This window comes from Bufo gargarizans, chromosome 2, assembly GCF_014858855.1.
Source record: "Bufo gargarizans isolate SCDJY-AF-19 chromosome 2, ASM1485885v1, whole genome shotgun sequence".
NCBI classification, from domain to species: Eukaryota; Metazoa; Chordata; class Amphibia; order Anura; family Bufonidae; genus Bufo; species Bufo gargarizans.
The window spans coordinates 710,585,171-710,605,177 of record NC_058081.1 but is presented as its reverse complement, the minus strand read 5'-3'; the positions used below and the strand labels follow the sequence as shown (position 1 = coordinate 710,605,177).

At 46.6% G+C, this 20,007-nt stretch overlaps 1 protein-coding gene across 1 annotated transcript in view; it reads right to left on the bottom strand.

Moving 5' to 3' along the window:
* Positions 1 to 613: 613 nt before the first annotated feature.
* Positions 614 to 20,007, bottom strand: part of LOC122926343 (IgGFc-binding protein-like) — a 48,324-nt gene continuing 28,930 nt past the window's right edge. Inside the window, exons 17-22 of the mRNA XM_044277717.1 lie at positions 17,781 to 18,370; positions 16,205 to 16,769; positions 15,906 to 16,105; positions 14,923 to 15,300; positions 12,521 to 12,804; positions 614 to 745 (exon numbers count right to left, since the gene is read on the bottom strand). Of these exons, the coding sequence (XP_044133652.1) occupies positions 658 to 745; positions 12,521 to 12,804; positions 14,923 to 15,300; positions 15,906 to 16,105; positions 16,205 to 16,769; positions 17,781 to 18,370 (2,105 nt within the window). The 3' untranslated portion in view covers positions 614 to 657. The remainder of the gene's footprint in view (positions 746 to 12,520; positions 12,805 to 14,922; positions 15,301 to 15,905; positions 16,106 to 16,204; positions 16,770 to 17,780; positions 18,371 to 20,007) is intronic.

The window sequence follows — 20,007 nt, the reverse complement described above, 5'->3', positions numbered from 1 at the left end:
GAACACTGGTAAATCTACCAAAATGATTGCTGGAAGCTGATTGGCTATTGTTAATATTGTTAAAAGGGTTGTCTCACCATGGACAATGGGGGCATATTGCTAGGATAGGCCCCCATTGTCTTATAGGTGCGGGTCCTACTGCTGGGACCCGCACCTATATCGAGAACTGAGCCCCGCAAGTGAAGGAGGGTGCACTGCGCATGCGCAGCCGCCCTCCATTAATTTTCTATGGCACTGGCTCGGCTATTTCCATCTGCTGCATAGAGATGAATGGGATCGGGGGGCCGCGCATGCGCGGTATGCTCCTATTAACTTCTATGGGGAGCCGGCTTAGTGGTGGCCGGACCGAAGTCCTCCAGCCACCACCTTGTGGGGCTCCGTTCTCGATATAGGGGGCGGGTCCCAGCGGTGGACCTAGCGATATGTCCCCATTGTCCATGATGAGACAATCCCTTTAAGGAAACAGTAATAACCAGTAGAAATAATATAATTGGTCTAAATTCATTAAAGACACAGAAGTAGATCAAATCCATTTACTTGCAGCATTATGTAGAGCAGTACAATAACTCAAATAAGATGATGATAGACGGATATGATTACATCACATTTATTTATTTTCTCTATGTACAAAAAAAAAATCATCAGAATTGTTTTCTTTTACCACAATGTTTTACGGTTTCTGCATTTTGGTGAAAAACCTGAGGAATTGCCTTCATCTGCAGAGTTATCATCTTCACAGGGGACGCTGCAAGAGACAAAGCAGGTAAGATAGTAAGTACACAACATACGCAGCTTCTTAAACCTCTGTAGGATAAATCTGTCTAGTTAAAGGGCATCTGTCAGCAGTTTTGTCTCTATGACACTGGCTGACCTGTTACATGTGCGCTTGGCAGCTGAAGGCATCTGTGTTGGTCCCATGTCCATATGTGCCTGCATTTCTGAGAAAAATCATATTTTAATATATGCATATGAGCCTCTGGGAGCAACAGGGGTGTTCTCATTGCACCTAGAGGCTTCGCTCTCTCTGCAGCTGCTGTACCCTCTCCACTTTGATTGATGGGGCCAGGCAGTGTAAACCTGATCTCTCCTGGTACTTTCAATCAAACTGCAGAGAGAGCAGAGCTTCTAGGTGTAATGGTAACACCCCCGTTGCTCCTAGAGGCTCATTTGCATATATTAAAGCATCATTTTTCTCAGCAATGCGGGCACATATGAAAATGTGACCAACACAGATGCCTTCAGCTGTCAAGTGCACATGAAACAGGTCAGCCAGTGCCATAGGTACAAAACTGCTGACAGATGCCCTTCAAGCAGTAATGTATCCCTGCTGCATAACTAAGAAGATGACTGACACCCTGGATCAGCTGCCTCATGTGCCTATCCTCCTCACGAGGTAACGACCTGGTGTTCCCCTCAGCAAAGTCTATCCCCACCATCAGGGGTTCACTTAGACAACGCCCTTAGAGGAGTTAGGACACGTGGCACAGTGGGTTCACACCTGCTGGTTCGTGCCATTTTTATTTTATTGAAAAGCTTATTTTCAATGGGAAAAAAGCGTAATTTTTTAAATGTTTTTTTTTTTTTTTTTTTTTTTTTTACCACTTAATAGTCCCATAAGGAGACTAAAACAGACAGCTTTTTGATTGCTTTTAAAATGCAATATTCTATAGTGCATTGCATTTTAATGGCAATGCTATTATGACATTGACCAGCAGGCTGCGCCAGAGAAGAAAATTACTTAAGGCTGGTCTGGGGCCTACATCAGACTCCAGTCAGCCTTCACACACAGGGGCACTCCGGGATCGCATTTGCGGGGTACCAATGGGAGACAGAGGGAGTCCGTTCCCTCTGTCAGCAATTTAGATGCGGCGGGTGCCATTGCCCCCTGCATGTAAAGTGTTAAAAAGACCATATTGGCACTCCTGCCGGTCCGAACTGTTAGAGCAGGGCCGCGGCTCTCATGTGAGAGCTGGGTCCCCGCTCTCCGCTGCATGGGGGACCCGTTCAGCACTTAGACTGGGCCCAGCCTAAGGCCCCATAGTGACCGCTGTAAAAAAAAAGCATGGGTGGTCACTAAGGGGTTATATAAATAAATGATTCTTATATGGTAATGACTTATAGATTGCTGATTATGACTAGAGATGAGCGAATTTCTCAAAAATTTAATTCGGCAAATTCACCAAATTTTCTAAAAAGATGATTTGATCCGAATTTATTTTCGGAGAGTCGCGTTAAAAAACAGCTATTTCCTGGCCGCAGAGAGCCGGTATAGTGGTGTAGAACACTGTGTCTTGCAGTAACACACATAGGAAGTCTGCTGTGGTAGTGAAACAATACTGTGAGTCAGTATGACACGCAGATGACAGCTGTCGCTCTTAGAATCACTGCACACTTCACTTATTTGGGCAGTCACGGGGCCAAAACTGACCAAATAACTCAAGTATGAACTCAGCCTTACAGGTCGATGTTAGCTCCAGGTATAAAGAACCGTGCAGAGGCTCAAGATCGTACTGTAGTGTGAAAGAGCGCACTCCTTTTACACCCTCGTCAGCTGATTCCACATAGATGTCTACAGAACCTGTTTTTAAACGCTTATACAAGTAGAGCCCCCGACAGAGTGGAGAGGGTGTCAGCAGAAAGTTTGTGTTGATGTCTCTGATTATTTTGCCCTTCCTCGGATCCGTCAGAACAATAACCCCCCAAAAAACGGATCCTGTCTGTTGAGCATACGCCTACACTCTGTCAGCATTTGGTCAGTAATCCATGAGTATTGATAAAGTCAAAAAACAGGAGTGGATCCAAAACAGAGATGACATGTGAATGGAATATTTGTGGTTCACTATGACAGTGGTGTCCGTATAGGCTGGCTGCAGGCGCACTTGCTTACTGGCTGCTGCCTGTGGAGGCTGGTTGCTTGGGGCTGTGTACTGGCTGCAGTATCTTTTGTGTACTCGCCTGTGTATGTTGCTCTCCCCGTAGTTTGCTAGTCTGTTTGCCTCTGTGTTCTGGTTGGTTGTGCTCTGGCGTACTGGCTGTGGGTGTTTCCGTGTATACTGGTTGCCAGGGGCAACATTTATTCTGCCTGTGTGTTTTGCCTGCTCCGGCTCTGATGGGGTTAACATCCTCTGCTCTGGTCATGGGTTTGGTTTCTCAGGTGCTCTCGTTAGCCTGCTTTAATTTTCTGTGAGCTTCTGTGCTTGTTTACCTTCTGCCCTATAGTATGGCTACATCTGTATTGGCTTACCTATTCGGTATCTTCTGGTCTGCCTGTACCAGCTGCCTCTGACTTAGTATCGCTCTTGGAGTCACCCCTGGCAACTACCTTGGCTCAAGTCTATCCTCACCATCTGAGGCTCTAGTAAATACCAGATGTTGCTTAGTCATGCCCATCCAGAGTTTGCCAGTCAGTGGCATAGTTGGTCCACACCCGCTGAGCCATGTCTGTTCTAGAGTTTTTATTAATATTGTAATAAAGTTCTGTGGTTCCTTGGTGTATTCTGCCTGTGTCCTGCTCGTACGACGTCCCGGAGGTCCGCCTTAAGGACTCGGCACGTTACACCTGCTTTTGGCTACCAAATTATAAGCCAATTCTGATAGGACCATACAGGCTTTACAGCTGCTAAACAGACAGGATCCATTGTTCGTATCATTTTTCCTTCCCTCTGACAGATCAGAAGAAAGGTCAAATAAATGATGACGTCAATGAAGCCAAAAAGGCAAAATAATGGCCCAGTCATGGAGTGGGGAGGGTGGCGGAACAGCTTAGAAGTCCATAGAGTGGCCCAATGACATAGTGTTAAGGTAGCAGCAGAATAAGGAGACCACAGAGTGTCCCAGTGACATAGTGGGAAGGTGGCGGCAGCAGCAGCATGAGGAGACCACAGAGTGGCCTATTTACATAGTGTTGAGGTGGCAGCAGCATGAGGAAGCCACAAAGTGGCCCAGTGACATAGTGTTGAGGTAGCAGTAGCATGAGGAGGGCACAGACTGGCAAGGTGAAATAGTGTGGAGGTGGTGGCAGCAGCCGCAGCATGAGGAGGCCACAGAGTTGCCCAGTGACATAGTGTTGATTTAGCAGCAGCATGAGGAGGCCACAGAGTGGCAAGGTGACACAGTGTAGTGGTGGCAGCAGCATGAAGATGCCACAGACTGGCAAGGTGACATAGTGTGCAGGTGGCAGCTGCAGCATGAAGAGGCAACAGAGTGGCAAGGTTACATAGTGTGGAGGTGGCAGCATGAGGAGGATACAAAGTGGCAAGGTGACATAGTGTGGAGGTGGCAACAGCAGCAGCATGAGGAGACCACATACTGGCAAGGTGACATAGTATGGAGGTGCATCAGCAGCATGAGGAGGCCACAGAGTGGCAAGGTGACAGTGTGGCGGTGGCTGCAGCAGCAGTATGAGGAGACCACAGAGTGGCAATGTGACATAGTGTGGAGGTGGCAGCAGCAGCATGAGGAGGCCACAGAGTGGCTGAGTGACATAGTGCTGTTTTAGCAGCTTGAGGAGACCACAGAGTGGCAAGGTGACATAGTGTTGAATAAGCAGCAGCATGAGGAGACCACAGAGTGGCTTAGAGACAGAGTTTTGAGTTGGCAGCAGCATGAGGAGACCACAGAGTGGCAACATGACATAGTGTGGAGGTGGCAGCAGCAACATGAGGAGGCCACAGAGTGGCCTAGTGACATAGTGTTGTTTTAGAAGCTTGAGAAGACCACAGAGCGGCAAGGTGACATAGTGTGGAGATGGCAGCAGCAGCATGAGGAGGCCACAGAGTGGCAAGGTGACATAGTGTTGAGTAAGCAGCAGCATGAGGAAACCACAGAGTTGCTCAGAGGCAGAATTTTGAGTTGGCAGCAGCATGAGGAGACCACAGAGTGGCAAGGTGACATAGGGTGGAGGTGAATAAATAAAGTTGCCCAACCGGCGAGAATAAATGAACAATGCTCGCCAGCTACCACGGTAATGAAAAATATAGAAGGAGGAGGTAGCGTAATCTAAGACTTAGCGTTTAATAGATATATAGTTAAAAAAGACGGACATAACACAAAATACCGAAATGATGTGCACACCAACAACGTGTCACAAACCACAATGTACAAAGTCACCATAGGAAACCACATTTATATGGTAAAACCAATGTGAAACAAGGTAACACCATACTCAAAATCAGGTATACGTTCCACGGAGAGACATATATAAACTGGAACAGTCTTACCGGTCGTTGACGGTCATCTGGGTATGGTCGCGAAGTCCCAGAAGACAGTGTTACCTGAGGAACAGGGTCCCGGATGAGGCGAACTGTCCCTAGAAAGCCCTACCAGGCCTATAGAGTCCTATGACCTGGTCAGGGGCCGCACGTAAGGGAACAAAAAGTTACAAAGTCCCAAGACAACCCTAACTATGGGTATACAGTGACGGAATCACTGCAGTGCGTAAAATCCCTACGCGTTTCGTCTAGAGGTAAAGGCCCCAGACTCATCAGGGGATAAGGGGCTAGCATGTAGAGGAGTGTGTCCTTATTAACTGCTGTCACAAACAGACAGTCTATCAACAATAAGCTAAAGTACTGAGGAGGAGACTTGGTCAGGGCCACTGAATATCGAGTCGCTAGTGAGATTCAGGTCCTATTCCCTAATGATAGGGGTCCCTCTGTCCTAGTAGCTGTGGGTAAGGGGTGGCGTATAGCAACTCCCTGTGCGCGTGTGGCGGCAACCGGCTTGTATCGCCGTCCACGATTTAAATGTGCGTCCTAAAGCGCGCGGGCCCCGCCCCCCGGGGCTTGGAATATGAAAAACTGATGATCGCGTCACCAGCCTACATAGAGAGGGCGTGTGTGGGGGCACGGCTAGCGCTGACGTGCCGGTGATGCCTTATTAGGTAAGGCCAAACGGCGCGTCACTGAAAGGGGCGGTTACTCCAAAGGGAGTGTGCGCATCCCTCGGGCATTAGAGGAGACTTAGAGAGGCGGGTCTCGCTTACAGGCGGCGACAAACCTTTTTGAATGAAGAGGATGGAAGTGTAATCGGTGCAACACAAGTATATAGATATATAGATAGAAACGCGGATGATGTTGTCAAAATGAATAGCCACAAAAACACACATACAATACAATAAGCCTAGAAGGTATTATTAATTCACCGGCTACTAAGCATGGAGTACGGTAACTACACATAAGTAGGGGTGGAAGTAATGACCCAATCCTGCGCTAAATACATGGCCGAAAACTAGAGGATGTAACAGTTAAATGAAGCAACCGAAACTCAATTGTTCATTGAGTCCGTTGGGACTGGGAGTATTCAATTTGTATATCCACCATGTTTCTCTCTGGAGGATACGTCTATCCCAGTCCCCTCCTCTAGGGGGTCTGGTGATTGCTTCAATGCCCTTGAATTTTAAGACACTTCTCAGACCTTGGTGGCAATCGTTGACATGTCTTGCCACCGATGTGTCCCTTTTATTTCGGACATCATTTAGGTGTTCCCCAATACGGCGGCGAAACTCTCTTTTTGTTTTACCGACGTATTGGGTACCACAATCACAAGTGATTAAGTATACCAGTCCTGAGGTGCGGCAGTTGATGAAGCCATTTATATGATGGTTATACCCGCTGTTACGATTGGTAAAAGACTTGCCAGTTTGTACAAAATTGCAGAAACTGCAGCTGCCGCACCTAAAGCAGCCCCTCACAGGACCACCCAGCCAGGTCTTGTGGCTGGATGCTCCGGTGAAGTGGCTATGCACCAAACGGTCTCTCAAATTCCTGCCCCTCCGATACGTGATGGAGGGGTAGGGTTTGAGGACGTCGCCTAAGTCTGGGTCCATGAGGAGGGTATCCCAATGTTTGGCAATGATACTACGGACTTGGCCCGCTGCTGTATCAAATGTGCCAATCACACGCATAATGTTGGTAGTCTCACCCTTTGGGTGGCCGGTGGCATGGAGTAAATCTGTACGTTCTTTGGCTAAAGCTTTCTGGAAGGCTGTGCGCAGAACCTTGTCTGGGTAGCCCCGTTCGCGGAACCTTCTGCGTAGGTCAACTGCCTGATTAATGAATTCCGCGTCACTAGAGCAATTACGTCTAAGACGCAAGTATTGCCCTGTGGGGATGCCCCTTTTCAGGGGACCTGGATGGTTACTCTCCCACTTTAACAAGGAATTGGTAGATGTCGGTTTACGATATATACAGGTCTCAATATATACATAGGGTGGAGGTGGCAGCAGCATAAGGAGGCCACAGAGTAACCCAGTGACATAGTGTTAATTTAGCAGCAGCATGAGATGACCACAGAGTGGCAAGGTGACATAGTGTGGAGGTGACAGCAGCATAAGGAGGCCACAAAGTGGCACAATGACAGAGTCTGGAGTTGGTAGCATTAGCATGAGGAGACCTGAGTGGTGAGGTGGCAGCATCATTAGGAGACCACACAGTGACTCGGTGACAGAGTGGGGAGGTGGGTGGCAATAACAGTACCCGCTGACAATGGTGGGTCTAAGAAGGAGCACTTGGCATCAGACGTGTGGCATCAAGCGGGTGGCAGCATCAGAATAGTAGCTGAGACAGGTAGCCAGAAGAAACCGGTCTCTTTTGACAAGGTTTAGGTGAGGCAGCACCGATGATCTAATCTGATGCATCATGCATTAGTTGGTGGAAATCCTGGCTGATCCACGCCTGATTCATATTGACAAAGGCCAGTCTCTCCAGATTTTGGGTGGACAGGTGAGTTCTCCTTAGGGTAACTATGGTCCCCGCTGCACTAAACACCCGCACTGATGCCACACTACTGGCCGGGCAGGACAGCTTTTCCAGGGCAAACTCAGCCAGTTCTGAACACAAATCCAGTTTGGCTGCCCAGTAGTCCAGCGGATCTTCAATGTGGGGTGGCAGGGTGCTGTCCAAGTATGCCACCACCTGCTGGTTCAGCTTCCGTTCCAGGTCTAGCTGCTGCTGCTGGTGAGTAGTTTCTTTACTAGGCTGGTTAAGAAAGCTGCTCATCATCGACTCTAGACTAATGCTGCTGCTGATGTAGCTGGTACTGCTCCTTGCACCCCACCCCGCCACAGCAACCATGGCAGTGGAACAAGAGCGCAGAGAGCCCCCCCCCCCCCCCCGTTCAGACCTGCGAGAGTATGGATGGTGGCGCAGATAGGCAGCGGCCAACTAACTACATAGGATGTCTCTATAGTAGTTCAGTTTGTCCTCCCTCTCAGCGGGTGTAAAAAATATCTCTACTGCATACTGCCACTGTGTGTCTGGGTCATCTGCTTCATCTCCCTCTTGCTCCTCCGACTGCTCCTGCTCCTCCTCTCCTGTCACCTGTGTAGAAAAACCATCTATTTCACTACACATTGCTTGTGCTCCAATGTCCTCCTACTCCTCCAGTTCAGCCCCCCTAGTTCTTATGTGGCTGTGAGATGTAGGCTCCATGTCTCCTGTCTCATGACCAACCAGATGTACCACCATCTGTTCCAGGATATGAAGCAGTGGAATGATGTTGTTCATCCCTTAGTCCTGATGACTGGCAAATAATGTGGCATCCTCAAAGGCCCTGAGCAAAATACAGGTGTCACGGATGAGCTGCCACTGGCTGACATCGAAGTTAAAAAGGGGAGTATTCCTGTCCACTTGGAAAATCAAGAAATCGTTTATGGCCTTTCTCTGTTACTACAGTCGGTCCAACATATTGAGGATGGAATTCCGATGTTTGGAAACGTTGTATATCAGCCTATGTTGGGGGACCCCGTTCTGCCGCTGCAGCTCAAAGAGGGTGTGCTTGGTTCTGTACGAGTGGCTGAAGTGCATGCAAAGTTTCTTGGCCATTTTTAGGATGTCTTGTAGATTGGTGGAAGACTTCAGGAACCACTTGACAACCAGATTGAACATGTGTGCCATGCAGGGCACATGGCTTAACCCTCCTTGATGCAGTGCCGACACCATGTTCTTCTCGTTGTCGGTCACCATGGTTTTGATTTTAAGTTGTCACAGAGAAAGCCAAGATTCGATTTCTTGATGAAGGACATGGAGAAGTTCCTCCCCTGTGTGACTCAGTTCGCCCAGGCAAACGAGGTGTAGAACAGCATGACACCACCGTGCCCTGCACATCTAGTATGCTGGAGGAGGGGGCAGACATTGTCGCAGGACCAACGGCGTGAGAACGTGGAGGTGGAAGCGGCGTCACCTGGCCAAGTTGCTGGTTTGGCTGGACAGGAACCACATTTGCCCAGTTGGCCGTAAAGGACATATATTGTCCTTGATCGTTACAGATCCACTCATCAGCGCTTTGGCAGACACCGACAGGCTCAAGGCCTGGCCAACCTTCTGTAATACATATTTGTGCAGGTCTAGTACTGCCTTTTTGGCAAAGAAATGATGGCTTGGGACTCTCCACCTCGGCTTGGCACTAGCCATCTGTTCTCTAAAAGGTGCAGAGTCCACCACTTGGAAAGGAAGGGACTGCAGCAGCAGCAACTCTGCTAGGAGCACATTCAGCTTCTGCACCGTTGGATGAATGCACGCATACTGTTGTCTCTTGGAAATCGCTTTGGTGATCGATTGCTGACGGAATGACTGACAAGGAGTAGGAGGGCGAGGAGCAGGAGCATCAGGACTGGTAGATGATGGGAAGGACAGACAGCTCCCTTCGGCTGAGGTGGTGGAGCCTTTACTGCCTGAAACCGGGTGCATGCCACTGGGTGATGCAGGGGGTGCTGCGGCAGGCTGGACTATCACATTGGAGCCACAATTCTCCCAGGCCACTTTATGGTGATGCTGCCCACAGATTCGGCAAATGGCCTTGTTCACCTCCTCCGGCGGCTTAACAAAAAAATGCCACACCGCCGAGTAGGTGATTTTACTACTGAACACCCCACCCTGACTGCTACGGGCGCTGCCTCGGTGAACCCTTGCACCACTACTTTCTGTGCAGGTAGGCTCCTGCGAAGCGGTTGGCCCACCCCAGGCACGTTTGGGTCCCGACCTCCCACTGCTGCCACCCTGCTGACTCCCGGCCACGCTACTGACTTGCTGGCTCTGCCGCTGCCTCATGCGCAAGCTGCCACCCTCTTCTCCCGATGATGATGAAGCCCCTTCGTCATCCAGTTCCCAATTGTGATCTGCTACAACATCATCGAGTACTGTCTGCACGTCACTGATGTCCTCCTCAACGGTCTCTGAGCCAGTAGCCTGCTGCTCGCTACACGAGCTCCCACGCCACTCTCCGCATCACTACTTGCCCGCCTACCGAGATCTTGGCTGGGCCGTAGCTGCTGATTGTCCTCTAGTAGCTCGTCCTCACTGTATAGTGGCTCAGAGCCCACAGTATATAATACTTCTCTGGCTGAGGGAAAAGAAAAAGACAGAGGCAGGTTGAGGACAGATGAGGGCACAGGTCCTGGGCCATGCCAACTAAGGGTTGTGTCTGACAAACCCACAGACTTTTGGCTGGGGGTTTCTGATGCCACTTGGGACGAAGTGGATGGCCGTGTCAACCATTCAAGATCCGCTGGGATGCTGGTCAAGACACGACCGGACAAGACACGACAGTGGGAGCTCAGGCCTCTGGAAGTGACCCCTGCTGCCACGCCCCCTTACTCTGCTGCGACCCGTGCCTGCGCCAGAAACATTTAGGCCTCTGCCACTCCCTTGTGCAGGGCCTGGCACTTCTCTGTCTGACATACTGTTAGATCAAATAAGTAAATAAAAAGGCTGTAATTTTGTCACTTCACCACACAATGGCAAATAATACATTTTTTTTGCCACTAATACACGCCAAAAAGGCTTTAAAACATATAACTGCACCACTGAACGGCAAATACTACTTTTTTGCCACTAATACACACCAGAAAGGGCTATAATTTTCTCACTTCACCACACAATGGCTAATAAGCCCTTTATTTTTCCCCACTAATACATGACAAAAAAGGCTTTAGAACTTATAACTGCACTGTTGAACTGCAAATAAGCCCTTTTTCCCCACTTATACATGCCAAAAAAGGCTTTAGAACATATAACTGTACCGCACAAAGGCTAATAAGATGTAAAAATATTTCCAAGTAATACACCCTGGTAATGGTTGTTTCACACAGCACTTGCACCCCAATACCATGCAAAGTTTGCTGGAATTACAGAGGTATCATCTATTGCAGACCTGAATGCAGCAGTATGATAGCAATTTGGATCCCCAGTCAGTGCAGTGAGGTGTAATAGGATTGTTCACCTACTGAACCCTGTTCTGCTTCAGTACTGTGGAATAATTTCTTCCTATCCTTTCCCTACACTTCTAATGCCCTTTCCCTGAACTTCTATTCATAAAAAAAAAAGTTTTAAAGTCTTTTCTAGCACTGTCCCTAGCGCCTGCTAACGTCTCCCCCTGCACTAAGTGCACTGGAAAGTGGCTGAATCCAAGATGACTGAGGCTATTTATAGTGCTGTGACATCACAGGGCTGGCTGCTGATTGGTTGCATATGGCATTGTGGGTGATCCCTCATTCCCAAAGTTCTTTGCTCCATATCCTAACATGTGCAGCAGCCATTTTAGGAAAAAATGTGATTCGTTACCACGAATCGTGAGGAAATTCAGTGAAAATCGAATTGTTCCTGAAAACTTTGATTCACTCATCTCTAATTATTACCTATGATTAGAAGGATGGTTATATACTGTTGATTATTAGTGATGAGCGGCAGGTCCCATATTCGAATTTGCCATATTTCATAAATATGTGGTAGAATATTTGTCTCATGTTTGCGAATTTTCGTATTCGATATCATTTCGCGATTGCAAAAAATCTACAATGTAAAAATCGCGTAATGCGAAGTGGGTCAAAAACGAATATATAACACTATAGAATATAGTGCTATATATTCATTTTTTAGAATATTCGTAATTTTTTTTCATCTGAAGTGAACAGTCATTGTCCCACGAGCAATTTAAGCAGGGAGGAATCATGACTTCAGGTGGAAAAAAATGACGAATATTCAAAAAAATTAATATATAGCACTATTTAGCATATAGTGCCATATATTAGTTTTTAGAATATTCATCTTTTTTTCAATCTGAACACATGATTTCTCCCTGCTTCTTGCTTGTGGGCCAATTAGTCATTGTCCCACAAGCAACTTAATCAGGAGGAAATCATGACTTAAGAAGTAAAAAAAATTACGAATTTTCAAAAAAACGAATATATAGAACTATATTGAATATAGTGCTATAGATTCGCTATATCGAATATTTGTCATTTTCTAACATCTGAAAACATGATTCCTCCCTGCTTAAGTTGCTTGTGACTCATAATGACTCATTGCAATGACTCATTGAACGACAAGCAAGAAGTAGGGAGGAATCATGTTTTCAGATGTTAAAAAATGACAAATATTCGATATAGCGAATATATAGCACTATATTCGAAATATTCGCAAATTCTCGAAGTTGCAATATTCAAGATAAATATTTGTAATTTAAATATTTGCGCTCAACTTTATTGATTATAACTTATTATATCCTGAATCATCTCATTTCTTACCATCTAACAAAGTCTTGTGCTGTCCAAGAGGTGATGAACTCGGAGAAGCTGGAAATGGGCTTTCCTCCCAGAATCTGAAGATCATCAGATTTCTTCTTGTTAAAGTTGCCACATGCTCCACAAAGGGCACTAGAGAACTTCTGGTGCACATTCAGGGCTATGTCTCCATTGTGTCTCATCGTGAACTCCAGGTCTTCACCACTTATTAGCTGCAATTTTTCCTGGGTAAATTCTACCTTCACATCTCCAGACGAGTAGGGAAGATTCACTGTCCGGCCGTTGAACTGTAGGTACAAGCAACATAGTCCAATATTAGCCATAGGATTATGGGTTCTCCCTCAACCTGAGATGTTCCCCAGGGTGTAGAGGACAACTGAATGCAACTAAAATTCAAATTCCTGATAACCATAGGTTAGGATGCAAGGTTGGAAACTTCACTTAAAGATAATATTCACTTAACATGAGGTCAGTACAGGGAGTGCAGAATTATTAGGCAAATGAGTATTTTGACCACACCATCCTCTTTATGCATGTTGTCTTACTCCAAGCTGTATAGGCTCGAAAGCCTACTACCAATTAAGCATATTAGGTGATGTGCATCTCTGTAATGAGAAGGGGTGTGGTCTAATGACATCAACACCCTATATCAGGTGTGCATAATTATTAGGCAACTTCCTTTCCTTTGGCAAAAATGGGTCAAAAGAAGGACTTGACAGGCTCAGAAAAGTCAAAAATAGTGAGATATCTTGCAGAGGGATGCAGCGCTCTTAAAATTGCAAAGCTTCTGAAGCGTGATCATCGAACAATCAAGCGTTTTATTCAAAATAGTCAACAGGGTCGCAAGAAGCGTGTGGAAAAACCAAGGCGCAAAATAACTGCCCATGAACTGAGAAAAGTCAAGCGTGCAGCTGCCAAGATGCCACTTGCCACCAGTTTGGCCATATTTCAGAGCTGCAACATCACTGGAGTGCCCAAAAGCACAAGGTGTGCAAGACTGATTTTTCTAAGGTTTTATGGACTGATGAAATGAGAGTGAGTCTTGATGGGCCAGATGGATGGGCCCGTGGCTGGATTGGTAAAGGGCAGAGAGCTCCAGTCCGACTCAGACGCCAGCAAGGTGGAGGTGGAGTACTGGTTTGGGCTGGTATCATCAAAGATGAGCTTGTGGGGCCTTTTCGGGTTGAGGATGGAGTCAAGCTCAACTCCCAGTCCTACTGCCAGTTTCTGGAAGACACCTTCTTCAAGCAGTGGTACAGGAAGAAGTCTGCATCCTTCAAGAAAAACATGATTTTCATGCAGGACAATGCTCCATCACACGCGTCATCGGGAAATTCAGATTTTTTAAGCATGCTTAAAAGTCAGAGGTTGCCAGCGGCAGATTATGCTGTTTAATAGCGATCTGCTGCCGGCAAACCACTAGACAGCACAGGGACAAGTGACGGAATCAACATCGATCCTCACCTTGCTGCAGAGGAAATTGCTGCATGTAATAGCAGCTGTCTCCTGTGCTAGCTAGCAAGTGATTGATGGGATCCTGTATTAGACAGGCAGATCAGCAAACGATTGGAGGGAGAGAAGTGTTCCCTTTTGGCAATCGCTTGCTAGCTAGCTGAGGACCATGCATTCTGTCTAAAGTGCACAGTGTTTGTGGTATAGATGAAGCTCCTGCTGCTATCATTGGTGGATCTGACTGTAACTCAGCTCCATCCCTCTTTTAGGCTAGTTTCACACTAGCGTTCGGCTGTCCGCTCGTGAGCTCCGTTTGAAGGGGCTCACGAGCGGACCCGAACGCTTCCGTCCAGCCCTGATGCAGTCTGAATGGATGCGGATCCACTCAGACTACATCAGTCTGGCGGCGTTCAGCCTCCGCTCCGCTCGCCTCCGCACGGACAGGCAGACAGCTGAACGCTGCTTGCAGCGTTCGGGTGTCCGCCTGGCCGTGCGGAGGCGTGCGGATCCGTCCAGACTTACAATGTAAGTCAATGGGGATGGATCCGTTTGAAGATGCCACAATATGGCTCAATCTTCAAGCGGATCCGTCCCCCATTGACTTTCAATGTAAAAGTCTGGACGGATCCGCTCAGGCTAATTTCACACTTAGCTTTTTTTTGCTAATATAATGCAGACGGATACGTACTGAACGGAGCCTCCGTCTGCATTATTATGATCGGATCCGTTCAGAACGGATCCGATCGAACGCTAGTGTGAAAGTAGCCTTACATGGGTGGCTTGATTCTGTCATGGTCCACCACTATAGCAACAAAAAAAAACATGTCCACTTCTATTGTATGTCCCTACACCCAAAACTGGACTCCTACATTTGACATTACACAGTATAACCTGGAGCTATGGATGCTGAAGTTCACTCATTTAACCACATCAATAAGTCAAATTTATCTTACCCAGGCCTGTCCACTGGGACTTAGAGCAATCGAGAAATCAGGGAAGTAGACGTGGACAGCAGAGATGTCGCTATCATCATCGTTGCAGTTGTGAGTGATCACAACAATTCGGAACCAACTGTCAGCTTCTTGGTTACACACGGAGACGAAGTCAAATATGTTTTCGGGGGCAACAAACCCAGATAAATTGTCAAATGAGACCAGGTTGCCCTTAGCGCTTAGGCTACATGTGCCACGTTTTTTATAGCAGCCTTGTATTCCTTCATGAAGACCACAGTACTCAGTATCTGAGCAGCTAAACGGGCTGCACAAAACAATACCACTATTTTGACATGTGCATCGCTGGAGACAGTCAGCAGACAGAACCTCATCTCCGAGCTGAGGAAGAGAGAGATACAGTAAATCACTTGACCAATGACAGATTCAGTCTCCTACAGTAAGAACATCTTAAAGGACTATTTTATGATAGACTTTTTGCCCTTAGATTAGTCAGGAATGAACATAATATCTTGAGAAGAAGAAGAAGTAATATTGAAGGCTTTTTCAAGTTAATACCAGTATGGAATCATCTACTGGCAATAGTTCTTTAATCATGATTGGACTAAGAACTGGCCATAGTGGTGTGCAATCCATGTGGACTTCCTTGTAACGGGGGCCCTAAAGAACCCTATCACTTAATTATCCAAAACTTTCACCCCCGATCCCGCACTCCAGACTCCAAAGAAGGATAATCTTGCAGATATGTTACCTTCTTTATTGATTGTGCATTAATTGAGCATTATATGAATGTATGTTAAAGCACTATGTGGTACACCAGTAATTCCTAATCTTGTTGCCATGGAGGAAACCCCTACTACTTGTTTTTTGTTCATCTGGGGAACCCCTAAAGCTATCCAATACCTAATGCAACCAGTAGGTCCTGTCTTCTGGAAAATGTCCAGTACGGTTCTCACAACCCCCATGTAATGCTCTTTGGGACTTACATTATAGTATCTTCCATGGTAAAAGCATCCACAGTTTTTCATGGCCACGCACCGATCTCCATCAAAAAGATATCCATCATCACACTCACAACCCTCTGAACATTGCCCAGTGCAGGAAATGGGTGTGGAGACAGCAGAACACGAAACATCACAAGTGTGAGCACACAGCTCATAATGGCTGTTTTCAGGACATGCCGATGCTACAAGACAAAGTGTAACACAAATTAAGCATACGATACATACAGGGTGGTCTAATTGGACAGAGTCGTCTTACATCAATAACCGATTAAGATACTTACGGCAGAAATTGGATGACCTCCAAGATTTAATTTTGGCCCCAGCAGCCTGGCACGCTGTAACATAAGCTTGAAGGCTGTGACATAAGACCTCTGATTGACCATCACTTGCACACATATCAAACAAACATTGGTTAAAATAGTCAGTCACATTGACTAGTCCATAGCAGTCTGTAAATGGTCCATCTTGCTTCAGCAATAACCCACAAGCCTTGTCTTGGCTGAATATGGCTGACCTTATCTTATCACAACCCTTACAATTCTCTTTACAGCTACAGTCTTTCCCATCTCCATTTGTACTCCAAGCTGCCCCAAATTCTTCAGTGGTGGTGGACAACTGGCCAGAGGGTAGACGTAGGTCATCATCTAAGTGGCCATTGAAGTTACCACACAGACCACACATAGCACTCTCATAGACAGAAGGAACTGTGATGTGGACAGAGTTTATGGTATCATAACGGACAACCACATCAAAATCAGTCTGAAGGACTATACTGGAGCCTTCTTGGTTGATTTCAACTTTACCATTGTCCAGAACGACAGGCAAGATGCGGGTCTCCTCATTAACCTGTAATAAAAAGTGAAAGTATATATTCATATAATTCTAAAAAATACATTACAGATATTTTTAGGACAAAAAACATATTGTAAGTGGATTGATTAACAAGACAGAAGAGGAATACCATGGGTTTACATGACCACCATTTTCAATTAGGGTATGTGCACATGTGGCATTGCATGCCACTGACAAATCTGCTTCAAGATCTACATTTATTACCCTGTGAATTTACAGTCGATGCAGGTTTCCATTGGTGAAGTCCACAGCACGTCCAAGGCAAAACCACATCCAAATCTGCATGTAAAACATGTATATCCTTCAGCTGATTTGTCCGTGGTGTAAAATTGCACGAATCCATCCTTAGGCACCATTTAAAGTTTAAGTGTAAGGCCTTCAAAATGAACGTGCTCATCAAATACATTTTTAGCCCAAATGAAGTATATCTTGGCTATAATTGTTGGGAAGGTGCTCATGAACTTTATCGTTCTGGGGCCAGATCATTTTCAGTCAGCCTCTGTAATTGAATTACTTAATCTGCAACTCTATAATATACTTTCTGTTCCACTCACTCCTGATCTTACTGAAATTACAATACAGAAATCTCCCAAATATTTCCAAATATTTAAGCTCAGGTACAGTATCCTCAAAGTCTCTTCTTGGTGCCCAAGGAAGGGGTTTCAGAATAAGCCCCAAACCCCCCACCCCACCCAAGTTCCATGAAGTAAAGCACAATAGCTATCAAATGGACAATCATGAATTAAATTTTTTGTCCTATCTCAAAGATGCCCTAGGCAACTGTCTATTCAGCGAACCCCTTGCACTAGTGCAGCATACAAACCTTACAGTAAAAAACCATTGGGGATTTATAGAGATAAGCAAATTACGCTAATGTTGCTTGCTAATTATTAGGCAGCCGTAACATGCAGCTTACCAATCATATATTCCTATATTAGAGCATATGTTTAGCATAAGTCATTGGTATATGGAAATGTAGATTTTTTCATCCACCCTATTGCTTACCGTCACTGTCCATTGTGCCTCTCGCTCTACAATAATCTCATACCCATGCACATTGACTGTCAACGAACGTGTTCCGACAATGTTGCCTCTTCCAAAAGTCCCACTCTCAGCCACAATCGAAAAGTTGCCAAGGTCCAAACCTTCACTACAGACCTCAGTCAAGATATAGGAACATGAGCCTTGGAGGTTGTAGCTTAGACCATCAAATGTAATGAAGTTACGGTTCCCGGCCATCAGACATGTGCTTGTTGTTTTAGAATGACAGCCAATGGCTCCATTGACCACCTTACACTCTTCATTGGGGCCACAGGACACTGCCTGGCATTCGACCAATCCATTGGCTGTACACTGACACTGCGTATTGCACTGTTCATTTAGATTAAATATCTGACCTCTTTGATAATAAGTGTTATTGTAGTCACAGCCACATTCAGAAGCGGAGACACATGTGTCTCCACTGAGCACAAAGCCACTGTCACAATAGCATCCTTCAGTGCAGGTCTTCTGGCAGTCAGATGCAGCATTTGAACATGTGGCATGACAACCAGGTCCACAGAGCTCGTAATGACTATTCGTGGGGCAGACTTGTTCTAAAAAAAAGAAGTATGTCATTGAGATGTTTTCACAACTATTAGCACTTTCGGTAATAGGCATAATGTTATGGAGCCTTGGTTTTTAGCTTTGGGTACATGTATCCTAGGGGGTACTTATATCTCTAGAAGGTTGGCCACTATTGAATTTGCAGTCCACCTCTGTCGCTTGCATTTTCGAATTATTATTGTAACTTAAGAACGCTGAGAACACATGAACATCTATTATTTAAAAATGTATGGTTATCTAGGCATAACTTTAGAGTCTATACTCTCAATCAAAGGTACTTGTACCACCTAATGCCATGTATAATCAACGGGCTACTCTCACTTATCCTAGATTGCATTTTTAATAGGCTCACCACAATGTATTATTATAGTCTTGGGGGTATCCTAAATGGGTTGGGTGTAGGGTGACCACGTGTCCCGGATCGAATAAGTTTATTTTTTATATATATATATATATATATATATATAGGTACAAATTACAATACTGGCACATAAGGGGGGCTGTTGGCACAGACATAAGGGGGGCTACTGGCACAGACATAAGGGGGACTACTGGCACATAAGTAGGGTGACCACTCGTCCCGGATCGCCCGGGACAGTCCCGCATTTGGAGAGTCTGTCCCGGGTCCCGGTCACCCTCATTCTGGGACAATGCAGTGTCCCGGGATGACCTGGGGCGCTGTCAGAAGGGGGGCGCCGGCAGGGCACAGCAGGAGATGAGCGCTGCTCTTCCATTGTGGAAGCGCTCACTCATCTCTATAGTCATTTGTATCACCATCCTCAGGACGGCGATACAAACGTCTGTGCTGTGGCAGCTGGCAGGGGAGGGAGAGGTGTGTCCCCTCCCTGTTCCTCTGATAGGCTGCCAGCACTAGGCCGGCAGCCTATCAGAGGCCGGTGCAGGCGGTGCGATGACGTCATGGCGCCGCCTGAGCCAGCGAGGGACACAGGCCAGAAGAGGCCTGCATCGCATCCTGGAGGAGGTAAGTATACATTGTTTTTTTATAGATATATGTACAAATTACAATACTGGCACATAAGGGGGTCTGCTGGCACATAAGGGGGGCTGCTAGCACAGACATAAGCGGGGCTTATGGCACATGATAGGGGGGGCTACTGGCACATAAGGGGGACTACTGGCACATAAGGGGGACTACTGGCACATAAGTGGAGCTACTGGCATATAGGGGGGCTACTGGCATATGATTTGAGGCTACTGGCATATGAGGGGGCTACTGGCACATAAGGGGGGTTACTGGCACTTGATAGGGGGGTTACTGGCACTTGATAGGGGGGCTACTGGCACATTATGGGGGGGCGACTGGCACATGATAGGGGTGACTGGCACATGATAGGGGGCAACTGGCACATAAGGGGGGCTACTGGCACATATGGGGGGCTACTGGCACATGATGGGGGGCGACTGGCACATAAAGGGGCTACTGGCACATGATAGGGGGGCACTCTGGCTACTGGCACATGATGGTGGGGGGGCTCTTATTACTGGCACATAATTGGGGGCATCTATGGGGGCACATCTTACTGGCACATGATTAGGGGGCATCTATGGGAGCACAGCTTACTGTCACATTATTGGGTGGCACTATAGGAAGGGGTATTTTATATGG